General features: G+C 35.6%; 1 protein-coding gene across 1 annotated transcript; it reads left to right on the forward strand.

Moving 5' to 3' along the window:
• Positions 1-512: 512 nt before the first annotated feature.
• Positions 513-13,275, forward strand: LOC128987823 (spondin-1). Its single transcript, XM_054408856.1, has 14 exons — positions 513-574; positions 1,404-1,563; positions 1,965-2,205; positions 2,497-2,644; positions 4,814-5,020; positions 5,613-5,736; positions 6,213-6,343; positions 8,032-8,260; positions 9,114-9,285; positions 10,540-10,750; positions 11,176-11,377; positions 11,544-11,714; positions 12,699-12,853; positions 13,116-13,275. Exons 1-14 carry the CDS (start codon positions 572-574, stop codon positions 13,200-13,202), a joined length of 2,241 nt encoding a protein of 746 aa, XP_054264831.1. The 5' UTR covers positions 513-571; the 3' UTR covers positions 13,203-13,275.
• The last annotated feature ends 9,583 nt before the right edge of the window (positions 13,276-22,858 follow it).

Below are 22,858 nucleotides of genomic sequence, written 5' to 3' on the forward strand. Positions count from 1 at the left end.
GCAATGCAAAGTACTAATCTGATATGTATTAGGAAAAGTTACACTTTGTATTATTTTAACAACAAAAAACAAAATTGTTTTTATTTGCACTAGATACATTTTTAAACAATTTTGAAAAAAAATTCATTGTTGACCTTTTATAATTTTTTTAAGATCTAATAAGATTTTGTTACTGTCGCTCATGTTTTTTGGTAGCTTGTTCAACATGTTGATAGTAATGTACTCTATAGGACTATTCTCGCTTAAAGAAAATCTATATTTTGGCAATAAGTGGGGTGTATGATTAATATTTAACTTTTCAAAACTTGTCTGATTACAGTAATGCAACTTAACGACATCTTGTAAACTTAAACTTCTCAAAAGAGAATACTATCCTTGGTGAGTCAATTTAATTAATCCTTAAACATTTAATTGAGCGGACCAGTAAAGGATAGACGTAAAGATAGCGATGATTGGCAGCGGACAGAAGCTGTCTATCATGTGTTTTATCAGTCTCGTCTGTCAAAGTTTGATCTTGCGGAACAAACAAAGAAGCTCTTTGACCCTTGGTCAGTCCGACGCAGTCTTCAACATGGTAAGCTTGTTTGTTATTGCTTTGTTTCAACTAATTTACTTTTATATGTTTTGAAAATATATTAATTTTAAGTTTTATATTTTGACGTTTTATAGAGACAAAAGGGAAAAAGTCTATATCTATAAGTAATGTATTTGTTAAGAGAGCGTACGTTAAAGACGTTTCTAACACAAAAAAGTATTGGAAGAACATAAAATAATATATTTTATTGATGAATTCAATATTTGAGGATATATACATGTTGATTAAAATATACACAATGAAACAATTTAATAAACGGTTAATCTAAAGTGATACGTGTAATTTGATCATGCTTAAAAGTTACCAGCTAAATGAATGAAACTGACAAAAACTAGCGGAAACTGGATTTGATTGGAAACACAAATGAACTGATAGGAACCTTATTAATTATAGAACCTTATTATTATAAGGTTATTGTGTTGGCTATTTTTAGAACTCAAGCTTGTTACCAAAGATGTTAAAGTGCTTTCATAAGTTATAAAATCCAACAAATATGTTTTTTTCCCACGCTATTGACTTTGCGAGAATAAAACTAAAAGTTATTAGACTTGTAAATAAAAAATGTAGTTCAATAGAATACTGATATTTTAATATTTTTAATTATACGGACGATTCTGGAATGGGTATTCCAGTTTGATTGCAAACTGTAATGAATAAGTGAGTTAATGTAGAAATATAAGTCTGCTGGTATAAAAAATGCATAAAAGTGTAAAAAAACAAAACTAAACTATCGTGTGTTGAAAAGAGAGTGATGAAGTGGTGAAGTCATATTAAAGTGTGATTACTGGGGATATTTTTTGTCCCACAGTTGGTACTACTGATATTTAGTAGCTGCGTAGTGGCAAGCCTGGCAGTTTGTCCGTTAGACCCCGGGACTCAAGCTTCCCCACGTACTCCTGGAGACGGAGGGTTCAAGATAAGAATCAGCGGAGAACCTACAGAATATGTGCCTCAGTCGATGTATGTCGGTAAGTTGGAATAATTTCTATTTTGACATAGCTGGAATAATAATGTCAATAGGAAATATGAAGAAGACAATTTAAGTGGAAGCATATATGCTCTAAATAAGAAATGTATTAAAGCTTTTTTCTATCTACACGTCATTACACTACGAACTGACAAATAGTATCTCCCAGTAGCTTGGAATATTTGTGGGTAAAGACTGCACAACTAACATTAAAACTGTTTTCAAAGGATTTTTGTGAACTTTTTTCTGTAAATTTGACAAAGTCTCCCTTGAATACGAAATATTTTGTGATACAACTGCTATCCATCTTTATTCTACAATTTTATAATGCAGTATAATTAATCTGTGATACTACCAAATCTGAAACCAGTTTACAAGGGTACTTTTCTCTCACTTCCGCAGTAACGCTGGAAGGTCTCCAAGAATTCCGCAGGTTCACGCTCGTCGCAGACGCCAGCCCCAGCGATGGCTCGGATGTCTCGCCTCAGCGTGTCGGCAGCTACCAGCTGTTTGGAGGAGACGCTACCTCCACTTTCAACCCTGATTGTATCAACACCGTCAGCGAGACAAAGGATCGTCCCAAACCGGAGGCTAGAGTTATGTGGAACGCTCCTGCTCCGGGTAGCGGCTGTGTTACGTTGCGGTGAGTAGAGAAACCATATTTGTAATTGTGACCTCAATATTGAAAGGTCACTGGTTCAATCGTGAGAAAAGTAAATAGCTTTTTGATTGTTTGAAACTGGACCTATCTGTCTTTGATCATTGGGCTTTTAATAAATGATCCTGGCCGAGAAACAGCTGATTTCAGTCAGAAACAAAGCTACACAGATCATCTCATTCCATTTTAAAATATGCACCAAAGTGTGCGTTGTTGGCTTAAATAATTTACCTCATTTATTATTATTACTATGAATTAAATTATATTTGTTTGCAGAGCCATGGTGTTCGTGGACGAGAGTAGATGGTTTGCGGAGGACGGACAGTTGAGCCGAACAATCTGTGAGTTAACGGAGAAGCCATTAGTTGCACCCTCTACTGGCTACACTGAGGAATGTTGCGCCTGCGACCAGGCTAAGTACAAGGTTATTGTTTTGTAATTTAAGTTTGTATGAATCAATATTTTTTTTTTTTTTTTTTTTTAACAGAGGGCCAGGCTTACAAGTTACCATGGGATAGCATCGCAGCTAGAACAGCTTATTGTGCACCCTCGTTCACAGGTCCTCATTCTCCGTCAAATCCCAGGTCCTTGGTGAACCGTGAGAGCGTCTTGACTATGGTGACCTGTTCTTCCCTTTGATCTCCCATCAATAGGCCAAGGGATCTCATACGCAGACCTTGTAGGGCTGGGCACCTAAATATACCTTCACAGCTTTCACAAGGTCTCTGGCTGGGGCAAGCCGTAGCGAGATTTCCCTGAAAGGACTCAGCTCCTGAACTTACTTGACCAGCCAATCCTTTGTGGCTGCGTCAGCACAGCCTCCACCTTTCTTCCTGGAGGCTTCATTAGAGTCAGCTTTGGGGGTACCACCCTTGCCCTGCTTTTTCCCAGCATCCTAGTTCCCGGAGGAACTGGCTTTGCAGGCAGCAGAGTTAGGGTGCTTAGCAGCCCACACCAGCCTCCTCTCACTTCTGGATAGCACCTTTTCGCCTTTGGCTAAAGCATCCACTATCCTCCGTCTTTCCAACTCACCCCTGGAAAGTCCTTTTTGTACGAGGGATCTCATACGCAGACCTTGTAGGGCTGGGCACATAAATATACCTTCACAGCTTTCACAAGGTCTCTGGCTGGAGCAAGCCGTAGCGAGATTTCCCTGAAAGGTCTCAGCTCCTGAACTTGCTTGACCAGCCAATCCTTTGTGGCTGTGTCAGCACAGCCTCCACATTTCTTCCTGGAGGCTTCATTAGAGTCAGCTTTGGGGGTACCACCCTTGCTCTGCTTTTTCCCAGCATCCTAGTTCCCGGAGGAACTGGCTTTGCAGGCAGCAGAGTTAGGGTGCTTGGCAGCCCACACCAGCCTCCTCTCACTTCTGGATAGCACCTTTTCGCCTTTGGCTAAAGCATCCGCTATCCTCCATCTTTGCAACTCGCCCCTGGAAAGTAGTTTTTCGTTCCTTTCCGGTTTCTGCGAGCTTGTCGTCATCGTCAGATTTCAGTAGACCTTCCTCCTCCATTTGGGTCAGACTGTCTACATAGATCTCACGAATACCGGGTATTTAAGTCCACCTCCCCAGTGACCCGATTAGGGAGGTAAAGGGTGTGTACGACTGGGTTACCCCTGGTTCCCAGAAGGCTCCGTTAAGACACTGAATATTAGGCCCCCAGTGCCACAAGACTCTTGGCACGGATCGCATTACACTTTAGTCTAGGGCCCCCCTCACTTGGTTCTGTAGGTGGACCAACACCCAGTGGCAGAAGGTAGCTCTCCGCAGCTAACAAGTGAGAGTTGGGGTTTAGGTTGTGGCCAATCTGCCGAACCAACCCCGCATGCGAGGTTTGGCCGGAACGGCGCGAAATTTTCTCCCACTCACTAAACCCCCATACCTTCCATGAATCAATATAGTTAATTAATTATTCCAGAAGACTAACTCTAGTCTGTTCAGGACCACCATGCCACTAAATGATATTATTTTTTTAACAGAATCCATGCCATTTGCAGCACTGTAGCTGACATATACGTTTTGCTATGTGTCTAGAAAATGTTTACAAATTATTGTATCTCCCGCTGCATTTGAGATAAAATCAGTGATACGTTTTTGACCGCAAGAAACATAATGGCCCTAGAACGAGTACTGAGGTTAAGTGCAGAAAATGGTTAGGAAGTTTGAAAATGACTGTGAAAATGAGGACCGCTCAGTTCAGTATTGCTTTGACCTTGACAGAGAAGGTTAAGTGAGTTCCGACACTCCAAGGATTCTTATACTCAGTGGTGATTTGAGTTACTCATGTTTCATCTCCAGCAACGAATTTACTCAACATTTTATCCCCTTCTTCCTCAGATAGAAAGAAATATAGATATAGAAAGAACTCGCTATCCTATTTTCCTTTGTGCTATTCTGTGTGAAGTATTGTTACGCACCAAGGAACAATTTATTCAGAAATAGACATTTTCAATAGATAACATTCATTGGTGATTGGCAAGATTTTAACCTGTGTTCCCTGGGACCAAAGTCCCCCGTTCTACCACTAGATCAGCTCTGTCCCCAAACACTTAGGGTATAATTTACACTAATCTACTCATTCTGATATTTCAGTTTGTCTTCGAGGGTCTGTGGTCCAACGTCACTCATCCGAAGGACTTTCCGTTCAGCTTGTGGCTGACTCACTTCAGTGACGTGATCGGTGGATCACACGGTCGCAACTTCTCCGTGTGGAAGGAAGGATCGACAGCTTCCAACGCCCTACGACAGTTGGCGGAGTGGGGGTCTGTCCGGGCGATGGAACAGGAGCTGAGACTGAAGGTGGATGTTGCTGGATTACTGCAGATTAGCTGATTTTATAATATAAATATTGATTTGGATTTAACAAAGATAAAGCTAAAACTGGTAAAAACTTTGGTCAACCCATTTATTTAAATAGGTCATTGTACTGTACAATCAATTGCCTGAAATTCTACTGAAAATATTCTTTAGCAAACCTTTTTTTTATGAAAACTAAGAAATACTGAAATATTGCTGTTACTGTGTTTAAAAAGTTTGAATTAGATAAAAATAAATTTGATCATAAAATTGAATCGATGGATAAACAGACAAAACATCAGCTACTTCTGTAAGCAATCTATGCAACTTTATGTGTCAATTAATATTAATAATTTGACTTAATTTTTACTTGTGTATTGGTGATTTAAAAAGAGTACGGTATAAAACCTTTTTTACACTAGATACTGCTACAAATGTATTAAACAAATGTTGACAACCAGTTTTAAACATTTGCAAAGTCTGGTGTAAATGCTGCTTCATAGTCATCTAAGAAAATAAAAAATATTAGAATAAAATAGAAGATAACGGTTTACAAAAAATTCTTAAGCTAATTGATTGTTGAACATGTTTCCAGAGCCGAGGTCTTAAGACTCTCATAAAAGCAGCTGGACTTTGGTATCCGAACGTCAACAGTAACACTTCCTCTAGCTTCCGTGTGGACCGCAGCAAACATCTGGTCTCTCTCATATCCATGTTTGGTGAGGAAAATTATTTTAAAAAAATACTTCACAATGTTTCAAGGTATTTTGTTTGATATTTGGCTTTCATTTTTATTAAAAATTGACATATCCAGTTAAAATATGTAAAAGACACAAAGGACATAACCTTAAACAAAAGTAGTAGAAAAATTAAAAAATATTCCGGCGTCAATAAGTGGAATTCTCCACCTTTCAAAAATGTATTTGATAATTGACTCATTCTATTCAGATATATACTATATATTAAGTATCCTACTAGATAAAGATGTGACCTTAATTGGTCTTTGTGAGATGGTTTTTGGATGTGCTGCAATCAACGGGACAATCTGAAGAACATTACTTTAATTTTAGTCCTGAAGATGATGAACTGGGTTCGGCCACTACCTTCGTTGATGCAACGATGCGGTCATCTCCTAAAGATTGAGATTGATTAGTCTATTTTGAAGGTAGAAAATTATCTTATTTTGTTCGGCCAGGACCGTCCCCCGATTGGGTAGTAGGAGTGTCCGGATTAAATCTTTGTCAGTCCGATTGTACCTGGCTGTCCTCCAAGACTATTGATCTTCTCCCTTACGACGCCGGAACAGACAGCGGCATCACCTACATGGTAACTAGCAAACATTAATACTTAAATGCTACTGAAATCTTCCTCAGGATGATGTGAATTTTTAATTTTAGCGAATTTCCCATTTAGGGAATAAGCTATTACCGTAGTACTCATGGAAAGACCTGGACCCAAGACCGTTTTTTTTTTTTTCGTTTTGCGGTCCCTAGAGGCCAAAAACACCACCCGTTCAAATTCATATATATATATATTTATATATATATATGTGTGTCCGTTAGCGCGATAACTCGAGCAAAGATGATCCGATTTTGATGAAATTTGGTACAAACGTGTAAACCTAAGTTTATTCGAACGAGTTCGCGAACCAGCATGATCGGACCATAGGAACGGGGGTTTATGGGGGCTTTTATGGGGTAAAAATGGGGTTTTCCCATTTTTGACCCTAAAAACATAAAATTTAGCAATTTCTTCCCAAACAATTTTGTAGAGCTTAAAAAAACAAATAATTTAGTATATTGAAGCGTTATAATGCGCCTAATGATTACGGAGAAAATTCCAAAAAATTGTAAATTTAAAATTCTTATGTTATTCTTATGGAGAATAAGTAAACTGTTGTAGTTTGCTTATTCTCCATAAGAATAGAACATATTTTGCCCAAATTTGGAAAATGTTTTTATATCTTACTAACTATTAACATTTGAGATAAAAAACACTTTTACCCTCCCTGTTGCAGCAAACCTTAGTACTCGTTAAACTAATGTTCTTTAAATAGGGAATAAATGTGATATTTTTAAGGAGACAATTTAGTGTAAATCCAATCAGGTAAATGGAAATTCGCTTAGTCTGCAGGTTTGCTGCGGCGGGGGTATTGTATTACACTTACAGTAAAGTTCTTACTTTACTCATTATAATTGGAGTATCTGATCTTCCATTATTCTGTCTGTGTTATACGACTGCATGTGGACAATTGAGTACAGTGAGGATGTGGCTAACTGTACATGGTACAAACCCTTGTTTTTACTGTGATTCACTCAAAACAAATTGTTTTGATTAAATTTACGTATTACTGTGTAGGTGATATTCAACTATAAAACAAGAAATTAAAAATAGATTTCATTATTTTTTGTGCTATCCAAACTTGCTGGAACCAGTTTGAGTCACAATCAAAACGACTGTACATGTTATCTGCACATTAAGTTCGCTTTTTTGTATTTCAATCATTGTGTGCCATGTTCTTGTTTAGTGTTGTGATTAATTTCATTATTTACTTTGATGTTTGGACAAATGGAAAGCTTTGGCGATGTTGTGTCTGCAACATAACTACTCACACAATTTAGGTGGTTTTAGGGGAAGAAATATATCTCCTCCACTTGATACTACCTTTAAAACAATAGCTCAACAGCTGAGGTTTGTCTAAATGTCAATCAGGTGCAACATATAGATTGAGCAAAAAAAGTGGGGGGGGGGAGATCTTCCCCTCAAACCGTTTTTTTAAATAGTCAGCGCCATTGTGTTGGCAAACATTTAGACTTCAGATGGAGGTGAGGAAGCATATTTTAACAAAGTTCTTTACTGATTTTCAATGCTCACTAATTATTGCCTGATGAATAAAATCTAGGTATAATAGACTAATATCATCCTTATTGTTTACAAGGCATTTTGGGGAACCAACCTTGTACAGCTTCACAGGTCAAAGTAATTTATTCACCTTAACATAATCTCCTTTTCAGTCGCCCAACGCTCCGACCATTCCTCAAGAGCCGATTCACAAGATCACAAGTCTATACCCAGAAGACCCAAGGGCGCCTTTCTACGACCCTAGCGGGAAACAGATCCCACCCCTGGCACGTCTGTACATCACCCTGGACAAGGTGATCCCGCGGGCGTGTAGCGACAAGACCGAGGACGAACTGCTAGAGGAGGTCGGGGTCGCTGAGAACAACGAGGACTCAACGAGAAGTAAGGGTTTGGTGTTGCGTCTTTGACTACTTATATAACTAGACATTCTATTTCAAGTTAAAATCGTATCTAGTTTTTTAATGAAAATTGACTAGTTGGGTTGAGTTAGCATTAGATTGTGTTGATGTCATTTACTGGTTTATGTTGAATTCACAAACTTTTTAAGTAAACCAAGCTGTAAGAAACACTTCCTGAAGACGGTGGCATCTTTTATGTCACATAAATCATAGAAGTATTGAAATATAAGAGAGAAAATTGAACTTTACGTTTACAGTGACATGCTTTGTGGGCGGTTCATTCAACTATCTTCAAAAATTTGCTTCAGCTGATCAATATAGATGGAATTTGCACTTAGATATCCAATAGTGAATGGTTGAATGGTTGTAACAGAATGTATTATGAAAAGTTGATCGTTGATGTATAGATTGCGTTTCTGTGTTTGGAAGAAATTCATTAAAAAAAGATGGATTTTGATACATTTTGCACTTGAATATTAATTTTTTTTTAGTTCATAATCACGAAGAATAACTAATTTGATTTTAGTTAATGGACTTTTCCTACGCTAAGTGTTTAGGTCATGTAATGTGTAATCTGAGTGGGAAAAAAGAAAGAAAAATTTTGTAGGTTAGGTTAGATTAATGACGTCAATTTAGGTTATTAGTTAGTTATTTGAAAACAGGAGGAATTTCCTTACCTCCGGGAACTTACTGGTCAGAATACTTAATGGTAAAGCAGTACCTTTACGGAAAAGTCCATTTACCAAAATTAAAATTATGGATTGGGTTTAAACATCCTGGAGAAATCTATTGGATGGTCTCTGAAAAACAATACACTTTGTGCGTTTCTGTGGCAGGAGAATGTGCGGTGACAGAATATTCTGCGTGGTCTGTCTGTTCCGTGACATGTGGCAAAGGTTTGAGATCTCGCAATCGTAGCTACTTAGACCCAGAGTTGGCCAAACAAGCGGACTGTGACAGACAACTCGTATCCAGAGAGATGTGTGTCGCTGACAACCCGCTCTGTCCGTGAGTTGCTTCACATTTATTCAGTTAGAGATTATACTGGGTGGCGCATAAAGAACGCATGGATTTGAGTTGAGTGGTAAGAGCAATAAAAGCGTCCGTGGAGGGACTGGGCCTGGTTGTTTTGTAGGTTATGGCGTCCAGTTTTAGTAGTAATGGTGCAATCAACCTGACGCATCACGTTTTTGCTGTAGAACATTTATTCAAAAATAATGAATCTGATATAACTGTTCAATGGCTTTTCCGTGCATAGTTCAATGGTTCAAAACAAAACCCGATCGCAACACAATACTTTGTTGGGTAGCTTCTTTTCGCACAACTGAATCAGTTATGAAGCAGAAGTGGTTTGGTTGTCCTTGCACGGCGCGAACTCCACAAAATGTCGACAGAGTAAGGGCGTCTGTTACACTAGGCGATGCGCTCCAACTGTGTGCTTGTCTTGACGCTCGTTGCAGGGCAACCTGAAAGACGAGTTAAAATTTCATCCTTACAAAATTATGATCGAACAGAAGATTTATGAACGTGATTACGAAAATGGAAACTGTTTTGAGAGAATGGTTGATGTTCTTGCCACTGATGGCGTTTTGTGTGTGATGTTAATGATGGAGCGCAGTTTCATTTGGATAGTTATGTCAATAAGCAAAACTGGCACTATTTGGCAGCAGAAGACCCAAAAGAATTGCATCAAAAACCACTGCACGATTTGAAACTTAACGTTTGGTGTAACTTTCGTTATTTTTGGGCCTTACCGTACTTTTTTCAGGACTCGCGGAACATTGAACTTTGTGCAGAAAAGCCTTTGAACAGTTTTAACAGATTTAATGACTTTTGAATAAATGTTCTACCGCAAAAATCCGATGTACCACGGACCACTGCACCATTGCTACTAAAACTGGACACCCTAACCTACAAAACAACCAGGCCCAGTCCCTCCACCACGCTCCTATTGCTCTCACCACTCAACTCAAATCCATGCGTTCTTTATGCGCCACCCAGTACTACTGCGGACATTTATTATTAAGATTAGAACAAATATTTTCATAATGTTTCGGGATCTTTAATTTGATACTGTCTTCCAGCATGTGTGTACCTAAGATATAACAATATTACTGTCGATTAAAACAAATCTACTCGACAAAACAAAATCACCTAAAAACGACACAGAATTACATAGTACACAAACAAAAATCAACACAAAACCCTGTGTGTATTTGTTTCGTTTGTTACATTGTTAACAGTGCTTTTCACTTTGTGCAGGGGAGATGAAGAAGAACTAGCAGTGTTTGACGAACGTCTCTGCGCCGTTTCAGACTGGGAGCCGTGGTCGGACTGTACCTCGATTTGTGGTGAAGGTCTGAAGATGCGGACAAGACACTTTGTGGAAAGAGGCGCCATCAAGAAATGCCCTCACGTTACTCTTGTAGAGAAGGAGAAATGTATGGAGCCTCCGTGTAGCTATGAGGAAGTCGTGAGTACTGTGATTCGTTTTTGAGATCGTTTTGTTTCATAATTTCTTTTTTTTTATTGCAGAATTTCTACAATTTAAAAACATACTCAAAATTTGATTTAGCTGAGTGAAGAATCTTTTAGTGTTTACAAAAATACAAAACTTTATCTCACTTGATGCTGGTACACTTGACCTGAAATCTTGTTTCATATTGGTTGATACATTTTTTAGCCTGTGTTCTTGATGTTATAGTGTCAGAAAAAATGCAAGTTTACCAGTTACGAACAAGTTCTTGAATATTAGAGAACCTAAAACAACATTTTAAAAACTTACTATGTACTGTGATAAATGTACATTCTTCAACTCTGTTCATCCAATTACTTTTAAACATAAGTTTACTGTCTTTTCAATGGCATCTTCAGCCTAAGAGCGACTTTCCTTTACAGCCAGACCCCGAGTGTCCAGTGACCGAGTGGTCTGAGTGGTCTCCGTGCAGTGTCAGATGCGGCCCCGGTGTCCGGCTGCGCTCTCGTATTCTTCTCTCCGAGCCTCATCTCAACGCTACTTGCGCCGCGCGACGTCAGCTGCAACAGCAACATCCGTGCACCGGCCGACAGGATTGTGTTATTGATATGAACACTGCCAAAGGTAACACTGAAAGATTCTTTGGTAGTCTTGGTGTATGAATTAAGGTATGTATTGTAAAAAGTTTAAAATACATGGTGATTCCTCTGCCACAATGGACCACGCGTTTTGATGTTGTACATACATCATCAGGTCGCACGGAACCTAAACTGTTGTTCCTCTGTTCCAGCAATCTGCATGTTGGATGCTGAGGTAGGCCAATGCCGAGGCTACTTCCAACGTTGGTTCTTCAGCAGCATGAAGGCGATGTGTGTTCCGTTTGTGTACAGCGGATGTCGCGGGAACAGGAACAACTTTCTCACGGAGGAAGACTGCCATCGGACTTGTTCTGCAGTTAGAGGTGATTATATTAAGTACTAGCTGTAACCCGCGGGCTTTGCCCCGTTTAACTTCTTAATTTTCAAGATTATCTCGTTCGCATGGCTCAATCACGTCCTGGTTGAAGTTTGTTCGCTACGCTCACTCACCTTTAGGTTGGAGCTCGTTCGCTACGCTCACTCACCTTTAGGTTGGAGCTCGTTCGCTGCGCTCACTTGCCTTCAGATTAGCTCTTTCGCTACGCTAACTCGCCTCCAGGTTGAAGTTCGTTCGCTACGCTCACTCACCTTTTGGTTGCAAATTAGCTGTTGTCATAAATGTAAAAGAAATAATAGTGCTGCACCCTGTTGGTAATCCTTGTAACTTTAATGCTATTGAACATCATAGAACAGAACCAACTTGTTTAATTGAAACAGCTGTTAAGATTAAATAATTCCATTTCTCATAAGGTTAACATGGGAAACTCCAGAGCCACTGGGGCGGAGCCCGAAAGGATTTTTGAAATAAGAATATGCCTATATGTTAATCGGGAATGTGAGCTATCATCATGCCAAATTTCAGCCCAATCCGACCAGTATTTTTCGAGTTTACTTTTCCCATACACACATACACACATACAGCAACCACCTCTTTTTTATAATAGTATAGATATAGATTTAATAGAAGGTGGCTGAGATATTTATACATATCCTCTTCTGTTTCAGTTATTTCTAGCTCTATGTATCAAGTAAGCCTCCTCATCTCCTCATTTTAACATTTATTTTGATGAAATCCCAAATCATCAGTACCATCTCTGGGTGCACATAAAATGTTTTTTGGGGTTTTAACTTATTTTTGACCAAATAAGCAAGAAATCTAAAATCTAACCCATTAGTACCATCTCTGAATTAATTTAATATGTTTTTATGGAGTTACGACACAATTCTAACCAAATGAGTAAGATTATGATAGGTCTAAAGTTGTTCATATCACTGTGTTCTCCTGATTTACTTTACATGTTACACAGATGCTCTGCTGGAAGGAGATCGTCCTGCTGCGCCCGGAGTTGCCAAGGCCATCACAGGTCCGCCCGTGGACTGCGTCATGTCGGACTGGTCCGCTTGGTCTGACTGCTCCGTCAACTGTGGTAACGGCTTCCGTCAGAAAACACGAACTGTGCTGGTAAGAAGGTTACTGCCTCACGTAACGTTAAGGATAGCAAACTCAACTTAGATGATCCCAAAAGTACAATAAAATAAACCTCAGAGCTAATTTATCTGTATGTATACAAACCTAATGTATTTTTCTGATCTATTCCTGTTCTTTAATTTTTTAAACTCCAAACCGAGCAACAGAACTATAAATTAATAATATTACTCTGATCTCGAAATGAAGTCAACAGTTTATTATTAATTTATTATAATCTAATGATTTATTTTCACAGGTTGAACCAAGGAACGGAGGTCAGTCTTGCCCTCGTACCGTCTCTAGACGAAGACGTTGTCACATTCCTCCCGAGTACTGTCGTTGAACCCACAGCTTGTCAGATATTCTAGTGTATTTGAAATTTGTATATCTTTAAAATAAACATTCATTAAACTATATATACATCTCCTATTTTACTTTATCCACAGTAAAAACTAGAAACATGTAGAGGGATGAGGTTCAACTTCCGGCATATGCAACAAAATTTTAGATTTTTCCAACAAATTGTGGGTAAAAATTTTTTCATCTAAAACAATAACAGTTACTTTTGATTAACAATTGTGACAATAAATGTATTTGTAAGCTGCTTTTTTATTGTTTTTTTTTCTTGCCTCGCATGGTGTGCTACTTTTCAAATTTTTTTTGCTACCGTAGTGTTTGCTATTACTGTTGGTAGCAAGATTTAACCTAGACCCAGGACCGATTTACTTTATCACTTCGATGTCCCCAGCACCATAAAAACTAAAAAAAAATAACATAAAAATTGGATTTTCTCAAAAACGGCTCTAACGGTTTTGATTAAATTTTGTATGCTATGGTTCTTTTGATTCTTATCAAAATGGTAAAACCCCCAATGCTGTGAAAATTAAGAATCAAAAGTTATTATAATTTTTGTGATTTTCCCCTTGAAATATAATAGTTACTCCCACTGCTTATGCATAATAATGGTTATTGACAAGCTAATGGGAGAATGTATGTGTCAGTTTGCTGATACCGTTTATTCTACACATCGTATTATCAGGTATCAATCAATCAATTTATTGAACAATAATATTAAATACATGCATATTAGACAATAGGTGCAAAAACCATACAAGGCTTGTCTGCACCAACATATTATGAAAAATATTTTTAGTTAATTACTATATAAGTCAAGTTCAATCAGCAATCAACACAGTTCTATGAGTGTCCTAACTTTCCATTGAGTTATCATGCATAGTTAAATCATCAAAAACCACTGATATTTCAATCCAAATCTCATGCAAATAACAATATATAAATAGTATTACTAACAAACAATGAACAACAGCACAATAGACTATAACAAATAAATAACAATATCTTTTAAAATTTATAAATATAACTAAAAAGACAGAAACAAATATAGCCAACACCTGAAACAAGCATATAAATAGATAATAATTTAAACATTCAGATAACATTCACTAACAGAAAGACCAGTATCTATATTAAATTGGTACAAGTACTTCTAGAGACCTGCAACCATATTTATTTTTAAATCTGGGAACATTGTAATAGTTTCTTCTCACCCTGTAATTATGATTATTTACCTGTTTTAGTTCGTTTTGAAATAAATAATCTGTATAAATTAAGATCATGAACAGTTTACTTACAGGCAAAGTTTTGGTGTATCGAAAAGTTTCCAATGGTGGCAGTTGACTTGTATTTAAAGGTACAATACACCTGATTGTTTGTTCCTGAATATTTTCTATTTTTTTAGATGGGTCATTGAGGCACTACCCCAAGCCCGTAAACCATAACGTATCACAGATTCACACAAGGACCTGTATATTAACAATAAGACATCGTATTATGGCAAGACACATTTTAAATGAAACAGCTTAAAAGTACATGATCTTATCTTTTTGCAAACATAATCTATATGTATGTCCCATTTAAATTTGTGATCAACATGCACACCTAAATATTTAAAATTATTAACATTTTCCAAATTTGTACAACTACAATTATTAACTAATGAATAAGTGTTGCAATGCAAACAGTCAAAACTGTGGTATTTAATAACTTAACTTTAACTAAATAACTAAATTAACTAAGTTAACTAAAACTAGTTTAACTAAATTAACTTTAACTGTGTTACTTTGGAACACTGAAAAGCAGGCGAATGAATAGGCCTATGAATAACCATTGACTTGCTACCATTAATTATAAGGCCATTATCATGACACCATTCTAACAAGTTATTTACCTACTGCACTTTGCAGTGCGTATCTGCTTCAGCCTCTCTAATGTCATTCTTGGCAACCACAATAGCAGTATCATCTGCATACATGTATGTATTAGCCTTTTTAATATATTTGGGAAGGGTATTCTTTCTTGCAAATTTTGATACTTCCCAAAGAGCTAGAGACTTGAAACATAGCTAACAAATGGATGACAATGCAATATTATATTATTTAATTTTCATATTTCCCTTGGGCTACGCCCCATGGGCTTGTTTTTGTTAGCTAGCTTTCCTACAAATTTTGATTTCAATTTTAAACGAAGTGCCCGATGAGCTAGAGACTTGAAATTTGAAATATAGCTCACAATTAAGTGGATGACAATGCAATATTATATCATTTAATTTTCATATTTCCCTTGGGCTACGCCCCATGGGCTTCCAAATTTTCCTTGTTTACATTTTGAAAGAATGTAAATATATCAACAAATTTATGTCAGCTGTAAATACTAAAATTTGACAGTTCGAAGAACAGAGGTTAAGAGGTACAGGTTATGCTCCCAAGAGATTCTTTACACAAACAAACATTCCAAATAAAGATAAACAATCTGATTGCAGATATAAAGGGTTTTTTTTTTTTTAACAAGTATTTATTTACAATCTATTCAATACTAGAATAATAAGTAAATTCAATAACCATTTTAACATGGGTTAGTTACACTCCATCAAGTGCACTAACATACAAAAACTTTTAAAAAGTTTAACTAAAAACGATTTGGAAGGTCTATTGGATTAACTCTTTTGAGACTATATGTAGCTTCACTATTGTCGAGGAGGTTAACAGCCAGGAAATTTGGATGGGTTTCTAATTTTCTTTGGTATTTTTCACTTCGTTTCTTTATTTCTTCTTTAACATAGGGTAATTTCGTATCTTGATGAATTACTTTATTTGTGACAAACCAAGGGGCTTGTAAAATTTTTCTCAGTGTTTTCGATTGAAACCTTTGAACTATTTCTATGTTTGAGTTGGAAGTGGTTCCCCAGAGTTGGATACCGTAGGTCCAAATAGGTTTCAATATAATTTTGTATAAAAGTAATTTATTTTCAACAGATAATTTTGAATTTCGACCAATGAGCCAATTTAGTTTGTTTGTTTTTAAATTTAAATGAAGTCGTTTGTTCCAAATGTGTGAATGCCATGTAAGCCGTCTGTCGAGATGCATACCAAGGTACTTAACTTCGTTGGATTGTGGAAGCATGACATTATTCAATGTTACTGGGGGACAAGTTCTTGTAGACATAGTAAATGTAACTTGAACGGATTTGGTTTCATTTACTTTAATTTTCCAATTCTGTAGCCACTGAGACAAATCGTCTAATGCAGCCTGAAGGTTTGATGATGCCAGAATAGGATCCTGATTTGATGATAAAAAAGCAGTGTCGTCTGCAAATGTTGCAACCGTAATACCCTGAGTACTTGGAAGGTCATAAGTGAACAAAATATACAAAATAGGTCCAAGAACACTGCCTTGTGGTACACCTGATTCAATTTCATGCACATCTGTAACTATATCTTGATATTTAATTTGAAAAAATCGTTTGGACAAATACGATTTCAACACTCCATAGTATGTATGGGGCAACAAAGTTTTAATTTTGAACAATAATTAGATATAAAGGTGTTTGCTAATAATGTAAATTTTTATTTATTTAGTATTCTATAAATAAACAATAAATTAAATAGATTGATATATTTTTAGTTAGTAGGTAGGCCTAGGCCATACATTCAATCTAATACATAATTATACAAAAAGAAACTCAAATAAACCTTAGATTCCCCACATGTCTCTGTCTTAATCTCACATAGATGCTTGAAATAGATTTAACATCCACACACATTAAAAACTAAAAAGTAGAAAATAATTTACAAATAAAAACTTTTTTAAATCAAAACGTTTTTAAACGCACTAAAAAGTAGAAAATAATTTATAAATATGTGGAGAGTATAAATACTTGTAAGATTTAAAACGAAAAACGTGGGGTGCATGCAATAGATCATTCGCAATTACCTTCACCTATTTAAACTAATGTATAATCATCAATTGCATGCACCTCACGTTTTTCGTTTTAAATCTTACAAGTATTTATACTCTCCACATATTTATAAATTATTTTCTACTTTTTAGTGCGTTTAAAAACGTTTTGATTTAAAAAAGTTTTTTATTTGTAAATTATTAACTATCAATTTTCTACATGTCAGATAATCTGAAAACCAGTTAAGAAATCTACCTCTTATTCCTATACTCCTTAACGATCCTATTATCTTCTCAAATCGCAGCGTGTCAAAGGCTTTTGTAAAATCTACAAATGTAACCAATATTTGATTTCCTTTATCTATCTCTTTATTTATGTTATTAGCAAATGCTTGCAATAATAACTCTGTGCTTTTGTTTTTCTGAAACCCATATTAGCACTTATCTATAATGTTATTCTCTGTCAGATATCTGTTCAGGTTTAGGGATATGTAAAGTTCCATTATTTTATCTATTGCACATAATATTGATATAGGGCGGTAATTTTGATATAAATTGTGGCATCCTGATTTATAAATTGGTCTTACAATAGCTGTTTTAAGTCTGGTGGGAATTCTACCCTCTGAAAGTGAATTATTTATAATATTGACTAAAATTTCTGAGACATTGGCACTACATTTTTTTAAGTCCTCAACTCTAATTCCATCAATACCTGGACTTTTTTTTCCTTTTTTCTTTAATTTCATTAAAATCATTTCTATGTCTTGCTTTTTAGCTTTTGGGTCGTATAGAGAGGTGTTTTGTATTATTTCCTCACTTTGTTCATCATCAATTAATTTAACATGGCATTTATGAACAACACTATTTATTTCAGTTGTAAAAGTGTTTGAAAAATTATCACATATCTGTTTTAAAGTACTTCCTTTATTTACCATATATTTTTGTACCATCTCATCCAATGCTCTGCTTTTTCTTCCTTCCCAAAACTATATTAATCTCTTCCCATGTCTGTTTTATATCTTTTTTATTTTCCTCAAAAATCTCGCCATAATGTTTTACCTTTGCTCTAAATATATCTTTATTTATAAGATTCCTTAGATTTCTATATTCATTTATTAAGGTTGTATTCTCTGGATGTTTCTTAATCCACTTAAATAATTTATCTCGTCTCTTAATCTTATTAACTATATCCCAGTTCATCCAGGCCTTTCTTGGCTTTTTTTATGTTCTGTACGTGTGATTTTAGCCTTTTCGTAAATAGAACTAAACCTATTGTACAATTGTTGATAGCTGTCATTTGAGGAAAGACCTGAATTTTGTAGTGTTGTCCAATCTATATTTTTTATGCCCAGATTGATCAAATTTTTATCTAGTTTTATTTTATTAGAAATAATATTATTCAGGCTTAAGTTTCCCTCTCCTACTTGAAGATTCAACAGGCAAGGGTAGTGATCAGATATCTTTATCTTGACCACAGCTGACTTTGGCCTGCTGTTGTTTCCTCTAATGTAGATATGGTCGATAAGAGATCTAATCAGTTTTCCTTGTCTTACTTCCTCCCTAGTATACTTTTATCGATTTTAAACCATTGGCTGCCATTAGGTTTTTATATTCATTCACATTGTTACAAAGTTTATCTTTTAAGTTAATATTTAAATCTCCAAGTGAAATAGTATATTTCATTACTAGGACCGAAAGTGGCATTTTCCGTCGCGCGCTCAAGTTTTTGTGTGAGGCGAAGCCGAACACAGGGAACATCAATTTCACGTGCGAGGCGAAGCCGAGTATGTGAGAGCTATTTTCACGTACGAGGCGAAGCCAAGGACGGGAATAATGGAGCAAGTGCCGGATAATAACTTTCGGTACGAGTTATGAACGATACTTTTCATCACGACGCAAAAATACACAAACACAGAATAGCAGACCTCAGTAATATTACAACTATTTTATTTCTCAATTAATTTGATTGAACATCAAAATAAAATAACATTTTCTAAAAGGAAACCTACGTATATTTCTCAATACATTTGGTTTAAAAATCAAAATAAAAGAATAAAACAACTTCGAACAATACATACAGCTGATTCAAATCATTAAATTAAACCATAACAAAACACTAGCACGCGTAGTGAATAAATAGAGAACTAATTGAGAGCGAGGGAAAATCAGCTGATCGATTTTCCCTCGCCCTAAATTAGAGCTTGGGAAACGACCACTTTCATTGATGTCAGCTATTATCGAAAGTAATTACTTTCGTTACGGAGTGATGAAAAAACATTTTTACTTTTAATATCTATTAATACTTCTTTTAATTCATTTATGAAAACTTTCTCATTAGTTTTAGATGGTTTATAAACAGCTAACATGCAAATAGACATATATATCCTCCCAAAATAATTTCAAATAACATATGCTCGAAACTTGTCTTTTGTACATATGGCATTTTTTGAATGGTGTGTTCTTGTTTTATGAAAGCACAAATGCCTCCACCCTTACTGTGTTCTCTTAAATTATACACAACATCAAAATTATCCAAAATTGAAAAGATCAGTGAGGCTTTGTTTTATATTAACTTCTGTAAACAATTACATCCAGGTACTTAATGTAGTTATTAAATAGCAATACAAATTCATTCCAGTGCTTTTTTAAAGATGCTATATTTAAATGTAAAAAAGTAACACCATTTTCAAACTTACTGTTCCTACTAAGAGATGTCAGTTCTAATATATCCTGACAACAGACAGATTTAATTTCTTCTTCCTCTACAATACAATCTACCATGGAAAGAAATTAATAAAAATATAATATCTACTAGAACTTACATTTTTAAAACACTACTTTATCTTCTCTAAGTCTGCTTCATTTTCAATATGGATAACACTGCTGTCGTCTTCCTTTCTCACTCGGACCATCCCATTTTTGAACAAGGTGTACTTATAATTCAGTCCTTTTGCCTTCTTCTTCACCTTTTTTAGTAGGTTACGGTAGAAAAAGGAGAGGTTTTCACTTATGTAGATTCTTCCCCCATTCTCCCCGGTGACCTCCACATTAGTGACAACTGTCTTCTTCGCTGCCAAAACTTTATTCCGCACTTTCCTACTCACAAATTGTGCTATAATTGTTGCTGGTCGGCCCTCAGTTTTGGTTTTAGGTAGGCGATGGGCAATTTCGATATCTTCCTCCCTCAACCTCACACCTACTTTTCAGCAATCTTCATCACCAGAAATTCGACATTTTCATTTTGTACTTCCATTACCTCATTAAATTCCAAGTTTTTATTTCTACCATATTGTTCAAGTTGGTTCACTTGCATCGAAAGTTCTACAATCTGCTTGTCCTTTTCAACAATAGTTTCTCTCAGTTGTTTCAATTCATTTTCCAGCTTTGGTAAACACTTTAATGCTGCATTGAATTCATCATATTGATTTGATAAAAATTCTTGGCTAGCCTTAATATCATTAGTAATTTCTTTAAGAGAATCCATATCCGCAGAGATAACTCGAATGAGATCCAGTTTTTTTTTTTATCTACACTCTTCAAAATGTCCTCTGTTGAATATCCTTGAAAAGTTTCATCCTTAATCTTCTCTACATCTGGGGTCCCTTGATTACTTGGACCTTGTGCTTTCTTTTCAGTTTTCGATCCTTTACATTTAAGGCAGTACCATTTCAGTTTTGCATCCTCAGACATTTTATTAAAAACAGATTCTCTTAAACCAGCACAGTGATGGTGAAATGTATGCTCACACTGTGGCTCCACACATTTTATAGTTTTTTTAGGCTCTAAATTAGGGTCCTTACATTGGTCACAAGCCATGGTGGAAAAGAGAATTAAATTAAATAAATATAAATATAATTGAATAAATATAAAACAACTTACAGTCTTTAAAAACTTGAAAATTCCTTCTAGGAACACTGTACAGTATAAGGAAAACAGCACAGAAACTGATAAGACAACCTCTCTCAACCACTGCTGACTACTGACTGAAAAGTAATAAACGGTATCAGCATTCTGACACATACTTTCTCCCATAAGTTTGTCAACAACCTTTATCATGTGTAAGCGGTGAGAGTAAATATACGGAAATGGGATTTGTACAATTTTCTTCATAATTTAAAGGACTATAACATACTAAATCTTTATCAAAATCGTTCGAGCCATTTTTGGGAAAATCTGATTTTCCGTTATTTTATGGGGTTTTAAAGGGAAAATAACATAATTTACAATAACTTTTGAACCGTAATTTTTACAGAAATGGGATTTGTACCATTTTGTTCAGAACATAAAGGACTATAACATACTAAATTTTTATCAAAATCGTTCTGGCCATTTTTGGGAAAATCCTATTTTCCCGTTATTTTATGGGGAAATCCCCATTAAAAATAAAAATTTCTAAAAAATGAAAAAAAAAACTATCAAGATTGTAAGGACCATAACATACTATGTTAAATCAAAACCGGATTTTTGACTAAAATCCTATTTTTTGTTATTTTATGGGGTTTTTATGGGGAAATAACATAACTTACAATAACTTTTGAACCGTAATTTTTACAGAAATGGGATCTGTACCAGTTTGTTCAGAATTTAAAGGGCTACAAATTACTAAATTTTTATCAAAATCGTTCGGACCTTTTTGAGAAAATCCGATTTTTCTGGTTTTTCATGGGTTTTTATGGAAAAATCCCCATTAAAAATAAAAATTTCAAAAAAAAGAAAAAAACACCTGGAGATACCATGGATTAGAACCTACATACCAAATTTCATCAAAATCGGACCACAGGTGTAGGCTCTAGCTCTGTACATATCCAGACACACAGACACACACACACACACACACACACACAGACATCACTTCGAAAACCACTTTTTTGGGTCCAGGGGGACCCAAAACGAATATATCCACTCAAAACTCAAACTCAAAAATTTTGACAAAAACAATACTTTCTCCATATTCTATGGTATAGGGGGAGAAAGTAAAAATTATTATAATTTTTGTGATTTTCTACTTGAAATATAATAGTTACTCCCACAGCTCACACATTATAAAGGTTGTTGAGAAGCTAATGTGAGAAAATATTTATCAGTTTGCTGATACTGTAAATTCTACACATATTATTATCAGGTATCAGAAAAGCAAAAACAAGGGAGATACACAATTTGAGCTTTAACCAGTCATATGGTGAAATAGTGTGTTATCTAATCATGAAACCATGTCGACAAAATATTTAATGAATCCTACAAGTATAATCAAACAAACAAACAAACCCCCTCTGCTGGTGCAATGATTCTGACCCCATTTATAAAAGCTGAAAACATAACGAGATAAAACAGTACATGTATGAAAAGATAAATTTTGATTCTATTAGACAACACATTTAGTTGTTTAATAACTTAGGACAATTTTTATTATTGATTAAAGTAAACACAATATGTACTTGATCTTTTACTTATTTTTAAAAACTGGAATCACTTTTTCCTACAGTCCTGACAAAGCAGGCTTCATGCACTGATTATAGCACGCAAAGTAGCTAATTGCTGCATTTACTTACTTTTGTCTCTCTCATTTTACTTTGCTGCACTCCAGTATTCCAACCAAACGACACAAAATAGTGTGCTTTTATAAGGCACGTAATAAGTTTAGGCTTCAATATAAGTTGGTAACACTTTCACTTTACTATGATCAGCTAATGCAGTGTTTCACAGCCTTTAAGTATTGATACTATGACTTAACCTGTTGTTTTGTGT

This window comes from Macrosteles quadrilineatus, unplaced genomic scaffold (genome assembly GCF_028750875.1).
Source record: "Macrosteles quadrilineatus isolate MER2022 unplaced genomic scaffold, UCM_ALF_1.0 Scaffold_2__2_contigs__length_208266976, whole genome shotgun sequence".
In the NCBI taxonomy this organism is placed as follows: domain Eukaryota; kingdom Metazoa; phylum Arthropoda; class Insecta; order Hemiptera; family Cicadellidae; genus Macrosteles; species Macrosteles quadrilineatus.

What these genes read in the sequence shown, in the direction of transcription:
- LOC128987823 (XM_054408856.1), top strand. An exon ending in AGCGGCTGTGTTACGTTGCG is followed by an intron (nt 2,206 to 2,496) that starts GTGAGTAGAGAA and finishes ATTTGTTTGCAG; the next exon opens with AGCCATGGTGTTCGTGGACG. An exon ending in TGATATGAACACTGCCAAAG is followed by an intron (nt 11,378 to 11,543) that starts GTAACACTGAAA and finishes CCTCTGTTCCAG; the next exon opens with CAATCTGCATGTTGGATGCT.